General features: G+C 40.0%; 1 protein-coding gene across 1 annotated transcript in view; it reads right to left on the bottom strand.

Moving 5' to 3' along the window:
* Positions 1 to 2,903: 2,903 nt before the first annotated feature.
* The window catches only part of MDFIC2 (MyoD family inhibitor domain containing 2), a 116,112-nt gene continuing 100,270 nt past the window's right edge, over positions 2,904 to 18,745 (bottom strand). The window contains exons 3-4 of the mRNA XM_045077460.1: positions 11,751 to 11,972; positions 2,904 to 3,163 (exon numbers count right to left, since the gene is read on the bottom strand). Of these exons, the coding sequence (XP_044933395.1) occupies positions 2,904 to 3,163; positions 11,751 to 11,972 (482 nt within the window). The remainder of the gene's footprint in view (positions 3,164 to 11,750; positions 11,973 to 18,745) is intronic.

The following is an 18,745-nucleotide window of genomic DNA, read 5'->3' as shown; positions in this document are numbered from 1 at the left end:
ATCAGTTTATATAATAAGAGGATTTCATTAGCAAGTTAAATGTAACTTTGTTGCTTCCTTGCTTCCCATATTTTGTTGGCTTTTAGAGAAGCAATGGTTTTATAAAAATTCACTGAGCAAAGCAAAGACAATGTAACTATGTTGTTATAGTGCTGAGGGAAGAGAAATCTCTGTTCTCCATTCGCTATACATGTGGTATGTTTTCAAATTTTTAAAAATCTATTGTGCTTCCACAACCAAAAAAGCCCATCTAAAGAATAATATTGTCTTTACTTGTAATCACAGGCCTTCATCATTGCAGAAAAAAAATCCTAGCCTTTTCAGATTCTGATACCTGTATTTAATCAATAACCACATTCCTTTTTCATCTGTCTTACCTCTGAAGTGCGTTTTCCCAGCTGTGTATGTTTTATTGTAAGAATTCAATTGAAGGAGCCATTCATGTTTGCAAAAAGGATGATGTTTTATTATTGGTTATAAAGAAAAGAAATTTCATACTTTGTATAACCGACCCTTTCTGTTATAGCACAGTGAATTCTGAAAGTGAGGAACAAGTTAACTAACCATGGAGAGACCACAGAAAAATCTTGTAGTACTCTGACCACATTATAAAATCAGACCTGGCAATTTTTAGGTCTCTAATTGACAAGCATTTGATTCACATTTGAAATGTATCCTCTTTGCACCATTTAAGGGCTCATAGACTGAAAGGAATAAGTGATGATGGCCAAAATATTTTACACAAATTCAACATGGCCTAATCAGTAATACCAGGTACCATTGTACTGGGACAGGATGCCCAGAGACCCTGGTGCTCCACATGTTGTTTTAGGGCTGGACCATGGTGCGGTGGGATGGGTGCTTGGAGTGGGGCCAGGATGCTTGGGGGCTTAGAGGAAACACTAAGGAGGTACAAGGTAACAACTGTTTATGAGCCAGTCTGGTAGTATTTTAATATTTGGGCCATTGGAGCAGCTGTACCACTGTGTACCAGCTGGACTCAGAAGTACAGAACTAAGCAGTGAAGTGCAGTTAGAAAATCAGACCACCAGCTAGAGTTCTTAACAATTCCATTAACTCACTGTGTGGTCCTGGATAAGTTGGTTCTTGGGGCCTCCCTTTTCTTTTATGGAGAATGAGACTATTGGATCGGAACTGTCCTAGTTCCCTTCCTGTTCTAAGAATCAATTTCTACCCCCCCAACCCCTCCAGAAATGAGCTGCCAAGTTCTATGCATAGAGTGTAGAGTTGTCCTTGAACTTCTGGAAAGCAGGGAGACCAAAGGGGTTCCTAGGCAGTGTAGGGCACCGTCATGCTCTGTGGTTTGTGGATAAGGCAATAGTTCAAGAGAAACGCAGCCGCATTAACCACACATGCGCTGTGTCGTCAGGACAAGACAGGAGCAGTTAAATACCTTTCTATAGACAGCTTAAAAACATTTTTAAAAGATTAATAGTTTTCAGTTTTTGGAGAAATTTTTTTGGAGAGTAGAAAAATGTGCTAGTTTACTACAGAAATTAAACAAATGTTGCTTTTGCCTGAAATTACCTAAGTCGGGCAAAAACAGTTATTTTGGATTTTTTTTTCACTAGATTGTAGAAAGTTCCCTCTACTCTTTACTTCACTTTTGTTTTCTTTGTTTGAATATATATAAGTATATACATATATATGTACATTCAGTGAATATATTGAGGCATCTCCATGGGAATATATAAGCACAGATTAGTGAGCAATGCCATGCCTACTGAAAGAAAAGAAGATGCTGAAATAACTCCAACCTAGATGTGTTTCCCCCAAAATGGTTTGTTTTAATTTGTTTGAGTTGAAAATCACTTTCCAAGTTGATATCACATCTTTAAATTTTTTTTTTGTAAGTACGAGGAGGTACACAGCATAATTATGAATTACTGTAATTATCAGAAAAGAAGAAAATATGATTTCTGAAGCACATGCTTTATTAGGAAACTAGGTGCTGAGTAAGTAGCTAAACATGTATTTCTTTCAGGTTCCTATATAAGTAATAGTTTAGTGAAATGATATGATTCTGTTTTAATATCCTGTTGCTTATTGTACCTGACAAACAGAAATGAGGAAAATGAAGAATTGACTATCTGGGGTCATTTTCTTGAAACTTGCATATAATTCCCATTTATGCTCATTGGAATAAAGAAGAGCATTTCTGTAACAAATTAAGAACATGCATAACCTGTTATGACATAGTCATAGACGTATAATAATGTGGTCTAGAATTACAGTACTCTCTTGAAGTACATCATATTCAAAATTCACTGGAGATGTCTTAGAGACATCTGTTGTAATTACAGGAACATGGTTTCTAATTCATTTAATTCCCTTTCCTACCTAAACTGTACATATAAGTGAATTTTAAGAGACTGTATAAATAAATTTTTAATTACGAAATCATGTTATACAATACATTATTAATAATAACCAACAATGCATAATGTTTATGCATGAGTCCATTACAAAGACAAGCTAATGTATGTCAATTCGAAAAGAATGCACTAATTTGTCCTGGATTTGTGAATGAAGTTGAATCCATGACGTAAGCCAATGAATGCAGTAACCCAGAGTGGGTTAGCATGCTCTTTTACAGTCAAGAAATACCTTGTACCTATGGCAGTTAAGAGGTACTTAGGATTTGTTCATCACATGTGATCAAGATCTTATTTTTCAACGAGCCATGCGGTTACGAAATTTGGAATGAGACCATAGAGTTGACAGTATTAGATTTGTCAGGCAGGTGCAGAATAAAATGGTCTATAGCATCCAAGAAATGTGTACAGTCCTTACATCTCGGCACATAGAAATCACAGCCTTGTTGTCATGGAATTTCCCCTTGGGGCCAGAGGGTCTGGAGGAATGTGGTTAATTTCACTGGGCTAGCGGTAACAGATTTCTGAAATCTCCATAGCTAGCTCCAGACACTCACTGGTCTCGTGGCAAGACTCAAACAGGCTGCAGTCCACGTCACAGTTGCAACTGCAATCGTTCCGAGAGTGGCTTTCATCCGAGGTGTGGTGATACCTGTGAGAGGGGCAGCACAGGTTGGTACACACCGTTTCGCACGTATCCGGGAGCATCAGGAGACAGTCCCAAAACTGGCAAAACAGACAGGTGAGGATAAGGGAGGCACACTCCTCTGTTTAAAGAAGAAGAAGAAAATGAATAGTGGCCCATACGGGGGCATCTCTGAAGGACAGGCATGTGCAGTGACTTTATAGCCAACTCTTAATTGTCTATATTAGGGGTAATGTACATCATTATTCTCTCAAGCTTCCCCACCCCCCCACGCAGGACTCCCTCTGCTTAAGTAATTGCTTTATTAACTTCCTGAGCATTTCTATTGATTCCACATAATCTGGTTGTTTAAAATGCTGTCACTCTTCTGAACTCCTTTATTTACTTTGCCTGCAGAGGTGCTGGGAAACCACACAATTCACTACCTATCTGGAAACCTTGCAACTGTCTGAAAACTAACAGGTCCTCCCCAAGTGCAGAGAGCTTTTGGGAGCAATTAGGATTGGGGACAAGGAGAGAGACTGTACAAACTTTTGGCTTCTTGTCTCAAGGATTTGTCATTTGTATGGTGTGGTTTCCCAGGAATCCGCCACATCCATATTCCACATGCAAGCAAAAAGCACATTTCAAAATCCAATACAAATGATTTTTAAATAGCTGTAGTTTTGATGTTAGTTGTATTTTATTTTTGATCCCTGCATCCTTTGTGCTCCAGTTAATGTGAGGCCTTGATTTTATGTTCATGTTAAATGGAAATGTGTCATCATATGCCTTAAAGAGTAGAAATCTTCTCAATCCTCTTTAAGAAAATTGGTTTAAAAATTTACCATGCAGACTCGTGAAAATCTGAAAAGTATCTCCAAGGTATTGAAGGTAATTGGTAATTCTAGCCAAACAGCTGTGATGGGTTATAGATTATTATAGTTTTTGTTTCCATAAAGGGAATTAGTTAGAAGATGTAGCAGTTCTCTTGTTAAAATTATAACTTTTTTTTTTTTTTAGTCATAAAGGTCTCAAAAATGTGTGAGCATTTTATAAATGGGTAGGTAAGCAATTACATGAGACATCATGTAATTAATTGAAGTCAGTATCCTGAAGATTATTGACGGTTGAAAGTAACAATCTGGCATGAATTGGAGAAAAATTCTTCCTCCTAATGGGTTTATCCATCAATTAAAGTTAGATTTTCATCGGGATTTATAATTCTTTCACCAAGAATGTTAATGTTAATAACTTTTGGTTTTCAGACTTCGGTTGGCTGAGACTACACAAGCCTGCAGGAGTGATTTTGCTCCTGGAGTCCTCCGCTAAAGGGTTCTGAGTATTCTTAGAGCCCTGTTCATTTATTTCCAAGAGCGTTTTCCAGAAAACCTTTCCACTTTTGTTGTTCAGCTATTTGTTAACCTGTAAGAGGAGGGAGAACATGGAAACTTGCTCTAAAAGGGAAAAGAAATATTTTGAAGATTTCTTTTAAAATACTTATATAAAGGTCTAAAGTGACCTTGCTTATAGGTAAACAAAAATCTTCCTGCCTCCATCCTGTCCTGCACCCCACCCTTCATCCCTGCCTCACAGCCTCCTTTTTTTTTCTTCCCAATAAGACGGTGTTAAAGAACCTCACCATGACTTTTATGATGACTTTAATTGCCATATATTGTTGCAGGTGCTGTGGCCATTACTAAGTATTTCTGGGGTAGACAGCATATCCCATAATACCCCAGGGCGTATGTACTCATCTCTTTGCCAGACGGGGTACCGTTTTTATTCACTTAGAGCCACCTTCTAGCATGTGGCTAACTCACCCATATAAGTCAGTGCAAACCACCCACAAAAATTCAGGAGTTACTTAGCACAGTACCTAGACTCCATTTCATGTATGTGTTTCTGAAGAGGGCATGTTTGTCGTCAAAGATATGGAGCAGAAAATCTCATCAAATTTTACTAATGCCAAGAAGGCTATGCTAGCAGCCCCTGGCAAAGAAGTTCTCAGTAGAAAATATTCTCCATATCCTTCAGGCTGGAGACTCGAGAGACTGACTCAGGCTATGATCATATAAAAATGATCCAGTGGGATCACATCCTTTGTAGATGGAGATGTGAGGCTGAAAATTTGGTTTGCAGGCAAGTTAGGGTGGGGGCTGGTGTTCCCTGTCAAAGTATGAAATACCTATTGGTATTGGACCTACACTTTCCTGAGAGCATATATAATCTTTTGGTTTAATTCCTCTTCCCAGTGTTTTCTCAAGCTGGCAGATTCTGGAGGTCTCCACTTCTGATGTACCCCCTAGATTTTATTCACACACACACACACACACACACACACACACACACATACATGTTTGGCCTAGTATTTTGGCCAAACTGGTATTTGTTTTCTTCTACCTCTCTACTTTGCATTTGAGAATAGAAGAGCTCTTTTTTTTCCCCCCCCTTTTCTGTGTATAAGTCAGTCCTTTTTATTTGGTTATAAAAGGCAGAACCTCTTGCCCAAAAAAACATGGCAACATTGGTGAATTGAAAACAGATTTTTCCAAACTTTCAAGAGCATTGAAAACTTTTCCTAAAAGGCATATTACATAGTTCTACATGGCCAGGCAAAGCTGTTTTGCATATGGACAATTTTTGTTTGCACAAAAGTAGCCTAAGAAGTGGGGGGAGATTTGCAACTGTTTGAAAAGAGAGTTGGGCTTCCCCTATTCCGGAATGGGTGTGTTTTCCTTTGCACTATTTCTGGGGGCTTTCATGTTTAATAAACATGATACCCAAAGTCATAGCTCATGATTAGCACCCCTGCTCTCAGCCCATCCAAAAGAGTACGTTATGCTTCCTCTGCCTACTTTGGGTCTCGTTGGCAATGTCTTCCTTCAATCATCTTCCCATTTACCGAGGCCAGATTGCATCTAGATCTCCCCTCTCACCCCATTCCACACACCTGTCCTCCTGACCTCCTCCTGTCAATGACTCGGGCACACTCAGATGAAATCAGCAGAAAGCTGGGACTCGTTCTTGTCATTTCCCTTTTCCCCATGATACCACCATCCTCAAGTTGGTATGTGAAAATCAGAAGCCTCTACCCATCTCTAGGGCCACCCCCTTAGTTCTGGCCACTCTCAGCCATCATCAGGTCAACAAGCAATAGGCTCCTATCTAACACATGGCTTTTACAGGAGTCCAGCTCAAGTTCATCAGCTCCTGTCATGTTTTTCACTGTAGGTGGGAAGAGCTCACTCTCCCCTTAAAGTCCCACATCCTTGCCATAGCCTGCGAGTCTCGTGGTAGGTTCCTGCCTATTTTTCTGGCTTCCCATCCTTCTGTCCTTCTTGCTCACTGAACTGATTCAGCATCAGACCCTGACGTACCCCATCGGAGAGACTTTGACCGTGCTCTCTCTTTGGCCCGTGTTATATACTTCCCCCTCACAGCTTGACCTGATTCTTACTCAGCCTCTGAGTCTTTTTCTTGAAACATCTTCCTTCTGAAAGTCTCATAGCATTCTGTTTTTTCTTCATGGTACAGACCATTGGAATGATATGAAACTAATTCGTGTATTAATACAGAGTTTCTCCCAGAATGTGAATTACAAGAAAGCTCTGTCTGTTGTTGAGTGGATGAATGAATAAATGAGTGATGGGAGATAAGAAAAGTCATCCTCATTTTGTGGGTGAAAGGACTAACGCTTAGGGATTGTCCCTGACTGTCCTGAATCTTTCAACTGTAGGGTGGTTGGGGGTGGGGGAAGAGAGGTTCACATCTCAGTCCTTCCGGATCCAAAGTCTGTGCTCTCTTAGCTGGTGTTACACTGGAAACAAATGCACAGTGCTGGGCACTTTGTAGGTACCTCACATAGGTCCTGAAATAAACTGGAGTTGAGTACTATCATGTTCTTTTACAGACCAGGAAACTGTGGCTCAGGGAATTTAAGAAACACAGAAATGGAGGGGCCATGATTTGAGTCAAACTGTCCCCTCCAGAGCTCTGAACCCTGCAGCTGGCCTGCCCTTCAGAAGGCTCCCACTTCTCTGTTACAGTCCAACATGGCGCAGGACATGGCTGGCTCCTGGAAGGCCTGCTACCCCTTCTCTCCCTGCTCTGCTCTGTCTTCCCGAGAAGGCTAACATCTGTTCTCCAAGTTCTGTCAAGTGGCCTCCTGCTTGCTTCAGCCAGTGAGAAGCAGTGGCAGGAAATGGAAAGGTGGAAAGAAGGGAATCCCAGGGGTGTTTCCCCTCCTCTGCTTTGAGCGTGTCTCAGTCAGTACCTGTATCTTCCCCTTGATTTTACCTCTTTCTGGAGTCTTCCTTTCTGCGGCTCTTGTTAATGCCACTTGCTAGTGGTCTGCCTATTAATGGTTAGTTCCTAGTGGCCCACGAGTGGAGTCCAGGACTAGTCCTCTACTAGTGGCCTGGAGGGGACAAGGGAAGAGGTGGCAGAGCTTGTTGCTGACGTCTAGGCCTCACTGTTCCCTCACTTGGCTTTTTACCTCTCCTGATATCTTGTTAGGCGGTCTCTGCGTGTTGAAGCCCCTTTAATGACGCCCCTGGCATCCTGGCCTGCTCTCAGAGTGGTGCCCATCGCTCTTTCCCTCCCCTTGCCTTGTTAAACCTGGGTCAGGGAAGGTTCCAGGATGAGCTAAGACCTGCAGGACAAGCAGCCCAAAGTGGTACTTGACTGTGAACAAGAAGCCATGACACACCCCCTCCCCCGCCCTTAGGTGGTTTCATTTCCTTTGTATACCCCTAGGGTACATTAGGACATCGAGGCTGTAATGTGCTAAGTGATACTCAAGTGATACTGAAGGATGAATGCAGCCTCCAGCTGTGCTAAATGTGCAGCTGGGGATTGGCTAATTAAGAGGGAGAATCTGTCTCATTAGAAAGGATCATGTTTAATTATAGTGGAAAAGGTAACGATGCAAAGACCTTCCACCAGTGTACCTGAGGTCAGCCTCACGGTCACGGTCCTGAACTCTCTGGGCTTGCCCTCCCCGCCTTTGATCCTGCCACCGTGATGCCTGGGATTAAGAGGAGAGAGGGACAGAGGCAGGTTTAGCCATCCACTGGAGTTCTCATAGCTTTCCTCAGTTCCAGAAACATAGCACCTGCTCTTTGGGGAATCACTCTTCAAAATAGCAAGAATATGGTTCCTCCAGAAGTGTCTCCAGAGAAACAATAATCTCCCTAACCCTCCAGACAAAAACCAAACAAACAAAAAAGGCAAATAAACGTGGCCCCAACCCAGTATCCTAATATGTTCATGGTCACCGTGCTGTCCCAGCAGATTCAACAGAATCCTGAGATTCATGACACAGTGACTCCAATGAACTACTCCAAGTTTTTGGTCACAAAGTAGAAAAATTGGTTCCCACTTCTTCAACACTACTGAGTTCTTTTTTTTTTTTAAGTCTCTAATGTAGAATAGGAATAAATAAAGTGTGACTGAATGCCTTTCTCTAGCTGGGGTATCATCCCTGATGTTATCAATTTTAATAGCTACTTAAATATGTCAAGATCTATTTAAGTTCAGACAAGCACAACTAACGTTCAAGTCAGTTCTTTAGAACGAGGCTGACTAGATTTGGGTGATACTTAGTAAATTTGTGCTTATGTTTTTTTCTGAGCAAATGAACTGAAATAATTATAAAATTGAAACATTTTATAAGGTGACACTACTGCATTTAATTGTATGAAATTTACAGTGTAGAAAATGTAATCATTTTATTCAGTAGTCCATGGTGTAATTAAGACTATTCTTTTGAGGTATCTTGTATTTATGATTTTCCTCTTCCACCTGGATGAGATGTCTCAAAATCAAAATTATACATCAATTAGGTATATTCTCAGGCTTCTTTTTAAGGCTCCTGTTTTCGAGCATTGTGTGTATTCCTGATTTTATTACCCGCAGGGTTGCCTTTGCAATCAGAATGGAGCAACAGAAACAGAGACACAGAGAGTGCTCTGGACTTTTTCCATTTTATTCAGGAAAGGGACCACACAGGATGAGCCACAATTTACTAATAAAGTAATGTTGCAGCACATAGTGTGTGATGTGCAGTAAAGATCCTTTTAAATTCCCATCAGAGCACACACCATGAACTGTGCTAATGGATGTAACACATTTTACAAAATCTGCATGTGTGAGGCTTTTCCATTCTGTTTTAAGTGGGGCAATGTATATAAATAATAGATATTAGCAATTAAGCATCCATTCCTATGCACTCATTTATACATTTGAAAATAAATTAACCACAAACTACATGAAAGTGGATGCAATCTTCTCTTTTCCCTTCTGTTTCCCCTGCTGTTCCTGAAAGATATTTCTGTATTTATCTCAGTACGAACAATGACCCCAGCTCTCAATTTCTGCATCCTTAAATTAATTACTATAAAAATTCTCTGACTTAACTCTTGAGATCCTTGATGTTTGCTGTTTAAGATAATGAGAGCTTCTTAGACACACTTGTGGGCCTTCGTTTGGATGTTTTGTTCTCTTTTTGATCCAGGTATCCCAAACTCTTAACTCGATGGGGGGGATTTTTTTCACCATGTGGGAAGGGAATGGTGGGTTTTTACCTGTGTTGTCAGCCTAAAATCATGATTTCCTGGGTTGTGACGGCCTCTCAGGCAAGGCTTAAGAAAAACAGACTAAGTCAACTGTCCTTGTGAGTCTCCTTTGATCTTTTGAAAACAAAAAACCAAACAACCAAAAAAACCACCCCAAAAAACCAGTAAGTCTTGTATTTCCTGCATGAGACCCTGAGTATCAGTTGCCATTTCAATGGAGTGGTCCTTTGGCCCTTCCCTGAGAATACAGGGGTTCGGGTGTCATGTTAGCGGCACCAGCCCTTCTCCTTCTCCCAGAATCCCTGCTAGGACAAATCCTAATTCAGGGGTCATGACAACCAAGATCCATTACGTGCATCCCTGAGACAATCTGACAAAATGCTCTAGTGTCACAGTGCTTTCTGGTATCTCAGAGAACTCTCCTGTATCGCCCGTTTTCTTGATTGACATCAAACTCCAGCAAAGCCAGAAACGTGGGCATCATCTTGAATTTGAGGTTGTAACCTGACAGTCCACTGGCCAAAGTTATCCCCAAGCTGTGTGTTGTTGGGAGTGTCTGGGCTTCATAAAAGAAATCAAAGTATTGCCAACACTCAGAAAATTTGGCGATTTCACAAGACACTCTGTAACTGGCAACTCTGAGCCTTGGTTTCCTTCCGGCGGCAGTTAGCTGGAGCTGAGTAGCTGCAGTGTGCTTCACTTTATCCCAGTCCTCACCAATCCCTGTTGCTCACTGCCAGTCTAACTCATTATTCATATATCTCCTGGCACCTGCAAGCAATCGTTTCTGTAGCCTCTGGTCTAAAGCAGCCATGACAATGTTTGTTACAAGACCATAAGGAACACATGTTAGGGGGCACCTGGGTGGCTCAGTGGGTTAAGCATCTGCCTTTGGCTCAGGTCATGATCTCAGGGTCCTGGGATCAAGTCCCGCATTGGGCTCTCTGCTCGGCAGGGAGCCTGCTTCCTTCTCTCTCTCTCTCTCTCTGCCTGCCTCTCTGCCTACTTGTGATCTGTCAAATAAATAAGTAAATAAAATCTTAAAAAAAAAAAAAAAAAAAGAAGGAACACATGTTAGAAATTTCTCCCCTTGCTTTTTGAAGCCACAACCATAACAAAAGCAAAAATCTAATATCTATTATGTGCCAGGTCCATTATTGGATCCTTTATACACGTTATTTCATTTGGTCTTCAAAATACCCTCACTCCATCGTATAGCTGAAAGACTCAGATTCAGAGATGGTAAAAAACTTATCCTAGTTTATATGGTTAATAAATTTCAGAGCCAGGAATTAAACAGATGTGATTCCACAGCTCCTGTTACACAAAGCCCATTTATTTATTTTTTCCTTATTTTCAAAAAGTAAATATTAATTTAAATATAGACTAGAAACTATACCCTCTTATATTTTCCTTCGAGAAACTGCAAGCTTTCTTTAAATGCAAATGAGGATATGGAACGCTACAAAATTCTTGAATGGTTTGTGTCTCCTGTAAAGGGCATTATAAAGTCAACCCGAGTTAAATTACATATATCTTGGTGTGGTGTGCATGACTTTGAACTTGACTGCGATGACCATTTAGCACCATATCAATTTGAAACTGGATTTGCAAAAGGAATGTGCCTTTTATAGTCATATGCATGGATGGTTGGGTATAGGTTGGCACTGACCAGAATGCCCAGGAAGTGATATCACCTAGAGGAACGAACCCTGTTTGCTGATGTAAGCATCGTGATATCTTTTATAGTCCACATCTATACATTCCCAGCATTTTAATACCATTCTACTCTACCTCTACTCCTCTCAGCCCAGCGTCATGGGCTGAAATGGTCCCAGATTTGAGAAAACTTTACCATTCTTCTTTATCCCCTTCCCAGGTCCACAGCAAGCACGATTATACCTCACTGCAGCTATTTAAAGCACTTTGCCTCTGATTTCCAGCTTTGAGAGCAAACAATCTGCCAAGCACCTCATAATTGCAGAGTGACCTTGACATGTGTCATTCACCAGGGTTTTCAAATCGAAGTCTTCTTGTTTAATATTCATAAAGGCTCTTTTTTTTTTTTTTCTAACAGCATATGTGATGATTTTACAGGGACTGGGGGTTGGGGAGCTTTATTTAGAGATGGGTTGATTCGGAGAAACATACCATCAGTGTCTCTCTGATGAACTGAAGTATCAGTTTGGAGGTAGGAAAATTTCGTTTGGCATTCTTCAAGGGAGGACAGTGATGTGCTGGATTCTGACAGTTTTTTCTCACTGGGGGTTTCCTTGGCTGGTCCATCTGTGATATTGAATTCAGATACTGAATTTATAATGATAGCATTAATGGGTTTCTCGTCTGCAAGCTTTTCATTTGTGAGTTGCATATCTAGATGAAAAAAGAAAACACATACACAAACCCACTATAGTTGACATGACCTAGTGATCTCAGAACGGACATTTGCAGAAAGTTTCACACTCAAGACGTTTGTGAGAATAAGGTCTTAAGAGATTGAAGCATCATTGAATGGAAACTTTTTGAATAAATATTTAAGTTAAGAATAGAAAAGGGCAAGAATCATAAAATTTTACACACAGTACAAGTTTCCCTATCACAGACATTTGTAACACTTACTTCCACTGTGTTTTTTTTTTTTTTTTTAAAGTGATGGGTGGAGAGAATCAAAGAATTCATTCACTTGGATCAACAAAAGTTCATAGTTTGTTGTCAGCTTTTGGTCCAAGTGTTTTCTGAATCCCAGAAGCAGTAAAACGGTCTTAAATGCTGGATGGACAGTGCTGCTCAATAATGTAGGTTTTCGCAATCAAATGGTTTTTATTTCTTTGGTTCTACAAACCTCAGTTTCCTCCTCTGTATAAGACAAGTGGTTGTCAATGAACCATCTATCCGCTCATACCTGTTTCTACCCTCCGAGACTCTCAGTTGCTTCCCTTCCCCTGCCTTAGCATTTGTTAGGTTCCTATTCAGGGGAGTGTTCATATGGCTTTTGAGGGTGTGCTTTTTGGAGTCTATTTTATTTCCATATAACCACCTGGAAGGGAACTTTTGGCAAAATCCTTGACCCTTGAGATTCTGGTTGGGAGAGGCATAGAAAAGACCAAGAAGGCCCAGGTGCTTCATGTAATTTAGAGCTCCCATATTCATTCATTCATCCATCCATTCATTCATTCATTCATTCTTCCATAATCATATATGGGTTGTTATATAAGAAACACTGGGCTGGGCATGGGGGAGTATAGTGGCACCTAGGACCAGCATGGTCCCCAACTTCCACAAACATCAAAGGAGTTAGCAAAGAAATAGCTAAATCACAATATTGAAGAGTGTATGACAGAGCAATGGAAGATGAAATCATGTTAGCGTCTGGGTCATAACCAGTCTGGGTCATAACTTACCTATATACCCATTGCCCAGAATCCTAAGATCAAGAGAAGAGATAATAGAAGATACTCTTAAACATGCAGACCAGCTGGTTCCTGGGGACACATTAAGCCCTAAACCAACAGCAGTCTGAGTTATTTGGTGGCCCTCCTGGGAGATGGTGAAGATGCATTCCGGAGCCTTGCATTCTTGTGGCTAGCCCAATGCCTGTTTGATCCAATAATGCTCATGGAGTGACTGGAGTAAATAATACAACTCCCCAACCTGGCTTTTACCATACTTACAACGACTCAGTGCAAGGGTACATTCTTCCCAGCATCCATTCACCTTTTCCGAAGTTACTTTGTTTCAGGCAGATGGAAATCTCTACTGGGTCCTGCCTCCTCAGTCAGTGGTTCCCAGAGACTTGTCTAAAGAGTAAAATAACCTGGGAAATCTTTTAAAACTTAAGAATTTTTTCAAGCTCAGGCAAACCCTCCCACCCCTTGGCAGATTAGCTCACAGCCCCTAGGGGATTTCTGAAGCTCCCTCTGTGAACCTTCAAAGGTTCCTGCAAGGCATGGGAGCTGTCCGTTTGTTCAGCCCACGCCATTGTCTTGTTTCTCTCTCAGCCTCCAAACAGCCTTGGCTTTCAACCAGGTTTGCTTTTTATTCCCTAGCCCTTATGTTGCTGGCTTTAAATCTCTTGGTTGTGGTTTGATTCATTTTAAACTGGACTGGTAGAAGTTACGGATCATGAAAACATTGACCACTTATTAATAGCAATTAACGTAATCGTGAATAGATGGAATTAGCTCAACCGATTGGGAAACTCTAGACTTCCTCTAACCCCAGAGAGATTCAGCAAATTAATGTTGTAATGATAATGATGTCAAAATAATAGTTTATTTTGGGGGGGGATATCAAAGTGCTGGGCAATCAGCTAATATTACAGATAAATATTCATTATGCTGTACTGATGTTTGGAGACAGATTATTTTTTGTCATGGGGAGATCGTAGGATGTCTAACAGCATCTTGTGTTCTATACCTACTAGATGCCAGTAGTACCCGTTGTCCTAGGCTGTGGCAAACAAAACTGTGTGCAGATATTGCCAAATTTCCCCTCCGGGGCAAAGTCACCTAAGTGGAAATCCAAACCACTGCTTTATACCCACACCCACATACTCCATGGCATGCCTTTTGTATCAGCTCTGGAGAGCTAGCGCTTACAAATCTTATTTACCCAAAGATCACAAAGAGTCCAGGAGGCAGATATTGTCAACTTCCCTGAACAGAGGGGAGTGGCTGGTGTCCCCTGCACACAGATGAGGGAGTGTAACCGAAGCTTAGATAGTTTATTTAGATAAGTTGTCCCAGTAGTCCTCATTAGCAAATGGCAGGACTAAGATTTGCATCCAGGCCCGGTGTATTCCCAAAGCTCAGCTCTCATCCTTGTCTCATGCAGCATCATCTCTGATTTGTCCTTCGCTTTTATCTCTGCTTCCTAGCTGCAGAGACCGCCCATCAGCAAACCCCGCTGAGCCCGAAGTCCCGTACACCATGCGTCACCCACCCAAAATCTAGCCTCGCTGGTTACTTAACGTTCCCGTTGCCTCTCTCCCTGAGCTCTGCAAAGCAAGACTACCTTCTTGCACGCTCAGGGAATTCTGCATCTTTGGTTACAGCTGCTGTACACTGTACATTAAAGAGCAGCTCAGAAAGAGCTGGTAGATAACGAAACCTTGATGAGTGTAGAGATTGCGGCAGCTGTTTACTTACGGAATTAATTAACAATCAGTTCAAATTATCACACGTAGTCAGGCTGCATGTAATTTAAATTGCTTTTGCACAAAGTAATTCAGTAACAAAAAAAATGTTGGATAGAGGTTACTGGAATGTAAGAACATGCGGAGAGTACTGTATACAGCCAAGTGGTATATGATTCTCTTTTTAATTTTGCGACAATTTTAAGTATAGCATTTTGAATCTAAGTGGTGTGCTACATTAAGCAACCATTTGGAGCCACTGGGTTTGTACTGAGAGAATTTTGTGGCGAAGTTAAACTGCCATTCATAAAGTTATTTTAATTCTCTATCTCTGTTTATATTTTTATTTTTTTTTTCATTCCCCAGCGGGAACTATCTGTTGCTCATTAGAAAATCATCTGACATACACACATTTCAGACCCCAGTCTGTTCAACCCAGAATTCTGACATCTGAAGTGAGTCACAATTTTTGGGTGAATGTTACTGACATCTTCCATCTTTTATAGATGGAAAGCTAACAATAAATTTCCCCAGATTCCTCTCTTGCTGTGTTATTTGACATTGTATCCCAAGTATTATAAAGTAGCATAGGCTAAAAGGAGAAACATATAAAAAGTGGTATCACATCTCCTGCAGAAAAAAACCCGATTTTGGAATTAAATAAGGAACTCGTGAAACTATATTTGGGATGTTATACATAGTTCTTGACATTAACTTAGAGAAAATAATTTTTTAACAGAAAAAAAAACACCCAAATTAGGACAAAAATTAGAAGCTCAACTCTATTTCTAAGGGAAAAAAATTTAAGTGTATCTTAAGTCAGTGAAATAGAAAATTCATGTTTGGGTTAGAAGTAATTGCAGAACCAATGGGCATAAACTTAAGTAACAGAAAAGACAGGCAGTTAATTAATTTTTTATTGCCATTGAGCAAATGTTATTAATTTAATTCAATTAACATTTATTGAGTGCCCACATGCAATGGATGAATCAATATGACAGGAGCTATTAATTTATTTACTTTATGTTATTAAGGAAACATTTTAATGGTTTTCATTTTTGCTCACTAAATGTGACTTTATAATTTTTGCATCCATGCATTCTCTATTTGAGTGCATATATAAATATATATATTTATACACATGCATTCTAATTGTGAATAAGTAGCATCTCTTCTTCCCAGGCTCCTCTCCTCCCATGCTATTCTTGCTTTTCTCTCCAGTCCCCATCACCTCTCCTCTCCCCTCCCTGGCCCCTTCGCTTCCCTTCCTCTTTCTCTCTCAGTTTAATTCCCCAACCTGCACAGTCTCTGTTTTTGGTTTCTTTTTTCCCTTCCAGTTCCTTCAACATGTTTATTCCCTTTATTCCTCTCTCTGTCCTCTTAGTTCCTCTCTTGGTGCCCTACCCTCCAAGGTCATATTTGTCCACACTCCCAATTTAATTATTTTTCTTTGTAAAGCTGGTCCCCAAAACTGTGCAGTTCATCAGCCAGCTGGGCCATGTTTACTGAGGGTTAGACTATGTGTCTGGCCCCGTACTGGGTTCTGGGAAATTCAGAGAAGAACAGCAAAGAGTCTCATTCTTCAAGAGGCCCGTAGTCAGCACAAACTCTAGTCACACCCTTGTAACTGACTACTGGGACATTTTACGGCCATTATCAGCTAATCTTTACAATTAGTATATCTCTTTCTCCTAAGGCCTTATTCTTCTCCCCGAACTGGGTGACTCTGGAGATATCCCTGGAGAACCCACAGTTCAATTTCTTTTCATTGTTTTGTCATTTTTAACAAATTCCCAGTGCTTCAAAATATTCTTTGAATTGCCTCATCTTTCATCCCAAAATTTACCAGTTCTTTTTCATTTTTTTTCTTAAATATCTTACAAATGCATCTCAGATTTCTCATTCCCATCAGTACCACTCAAGATGAATCCTTTTGGTTCTTCAATCTGTATTATTACTGTCACCATTGGTCTCAGCTATGGTGACAACCCTCTCCAAGACATCGTGTACACTGTAACTGGAGCGATGTTTTGAGTAATAGTCTTCTCATCATATTACTCATTAAAAAATCAAAACAAAATACATACACACACATATGCACACACCAAATGTTAATAGCTCATTATTACCAGACTATTTTCCCATTCTCTTGTTCTGAATTAATCTATGTATTCTATTGAATCCATGGATTCAATAGAAATAGAAAAATAGAAAAAAAGAAATAAGAAAATAGAAAAAAAGAATAGAAATAGAAAAAAGTGTTGTTTTTCTTTTAAGTAGTAAACTCTAGAAGCCTACACAAACATTGTCAGATAAGTCTTTAAAACAGGGTTATTTGGGGGCACCTGGATGGCTCAGTTGGTTAAGCATCTAACTTTGGCTCAGATCATGATCTCAGGGTCCTGGGTGTGAGACCCATATTGGGCTCTCTGCTCAGGGGGGAGTCTGCTTCTCCCACTCCCTCTCTCTCTGTGCTCTCTCCCTCTCTCAAATAAATTAAAATCTTAAAAAAAATTAAAAAAACAGGGTGATTTAAATTCTGGACCAAAATGTTTAAAGTCAGTGTATATTTCAAAAGTATGGGCCATTTCTAAAGCTATATGATAAATTATATTTTCCCCTGGATTTAAACTATCCTCTAGCTTAGAATTTTGTATTGTAATTACCTGGGGTTGAAATCAGATTGAAGCAGACAGATGACATTTCAAGATATAAGCTACTAAACCATCAACAAATAATTATGGTTAGTAAATGTCGTTAATTGAAGTAACACTGAAGAAGAAAAAAAAGGTGTTTTTTTTTCCTTTGTATGTAGAGTTTATAAAGTTCATACAAATGTTGAGTAATTTTTGTTGTTAATACTAGAGGATATGGGTTGTATTCTCCATAGCTTGGTAGGTAAGAACACAAAATTGAAGAGCATTCGGCATGACAGAAATTGCTGGAAATTATGAGAAAGAGCTAGAATCACAGTTTCTAGAGGTATAGAGAACTATTATGCTTATATTGAGGACAATTTTGGAAGCTGATACTTATGGCTAGAGACAGAACAAAATTAGGAAGATGAGGATTTCTCAGTACTGACAGATGCATATTGAAAGCTGACCGGTACTTGAAGAAGCTGCATTTAAAAAAACAAAAACAAAAACAAGAACAAAAAAACAACCAAAACCACAAAACACATCTTCTTTTTTGGAAACCAAGTGGGGGATAATTTGTTCAAACTAAGGGATGAAACTCTTCTCACCTTTTCAAAGGAATGGAAATAAGTTATTCATGGCATGTTTCATTGCTATAGTCTATGAGAGAGGACAAAATAAAATCTTGAGTTTATTAAACCTCTTTTTTGGAAGGGAGTGGAATCAATGAGGTACAGATATTAGACACTTTTTTCCTGTAATTTTCAAATGCCAGCCCTGGTGAGAAGATGTCCTTTAAAGACTTTCAAGTTAAAGCAGTAGTTTTATACATCATTGTTTTGTCTTCTGTGGTGCTTTAACTAAAACCCTGCCTCAAAAAGCATTAGATGAAATGTTTATCGAGGGCCATGACAAGGGGACATTAATCCTTTTCAATCAGCATTAGTAAATCTTTTTTTTTTTTTTTAAAGAGAGTAAAAGCAAAAGAATACTATTTGTCCCGATACAATAGCAGTGAGCGTTCAAGGTGAAAAGGATTAAAGAGGGGAAAAGAACCGAGAAAGGTTGAACACAGTCCCCTTGCCAAGCTTCCTCCACACCCTGCAAAGCATTTTCAACCATCTGGGACCGAAGTGGGGTTTTTGGCCTAATGCTTCTAGATCATTATCTGTTTTCTATTCCCCTGTGGTACACTCGGCACCGGTAGACAGACGCAGGCTAAGTGATATACTTTTATAGCTAGATCCTAAGCTTGTAACAAGGAAAAATTCTGTCCTAGGAGGTGGCTGGATCTTCAGACACGGGAGCAGTTTGCAATTATGGGTCTCCCATTCATTTGTATGCAGTTACCTTCAGTTTAATGTTTGTATAAA

The sequence above is a fragment of the Mustela putorius genome, unplaced genomic scaffold, assembly GCF_011764305.1.
Source record: "Mustela putorius furo isolate JIRA1106 unplaced genomic scaffold, ASM1176430v1.1 tig00000095_pilon_pilon_pilon, whole genome shotgun sequence".
NCBI lineage: Eukaryota > Metazoa > Chordata > Mammalia > Carnivora > Mustelidae > Mustela > Mustela putorius.
This window is presented reverse-complemented; position numbering and strand designations above follow the sequence as displayed.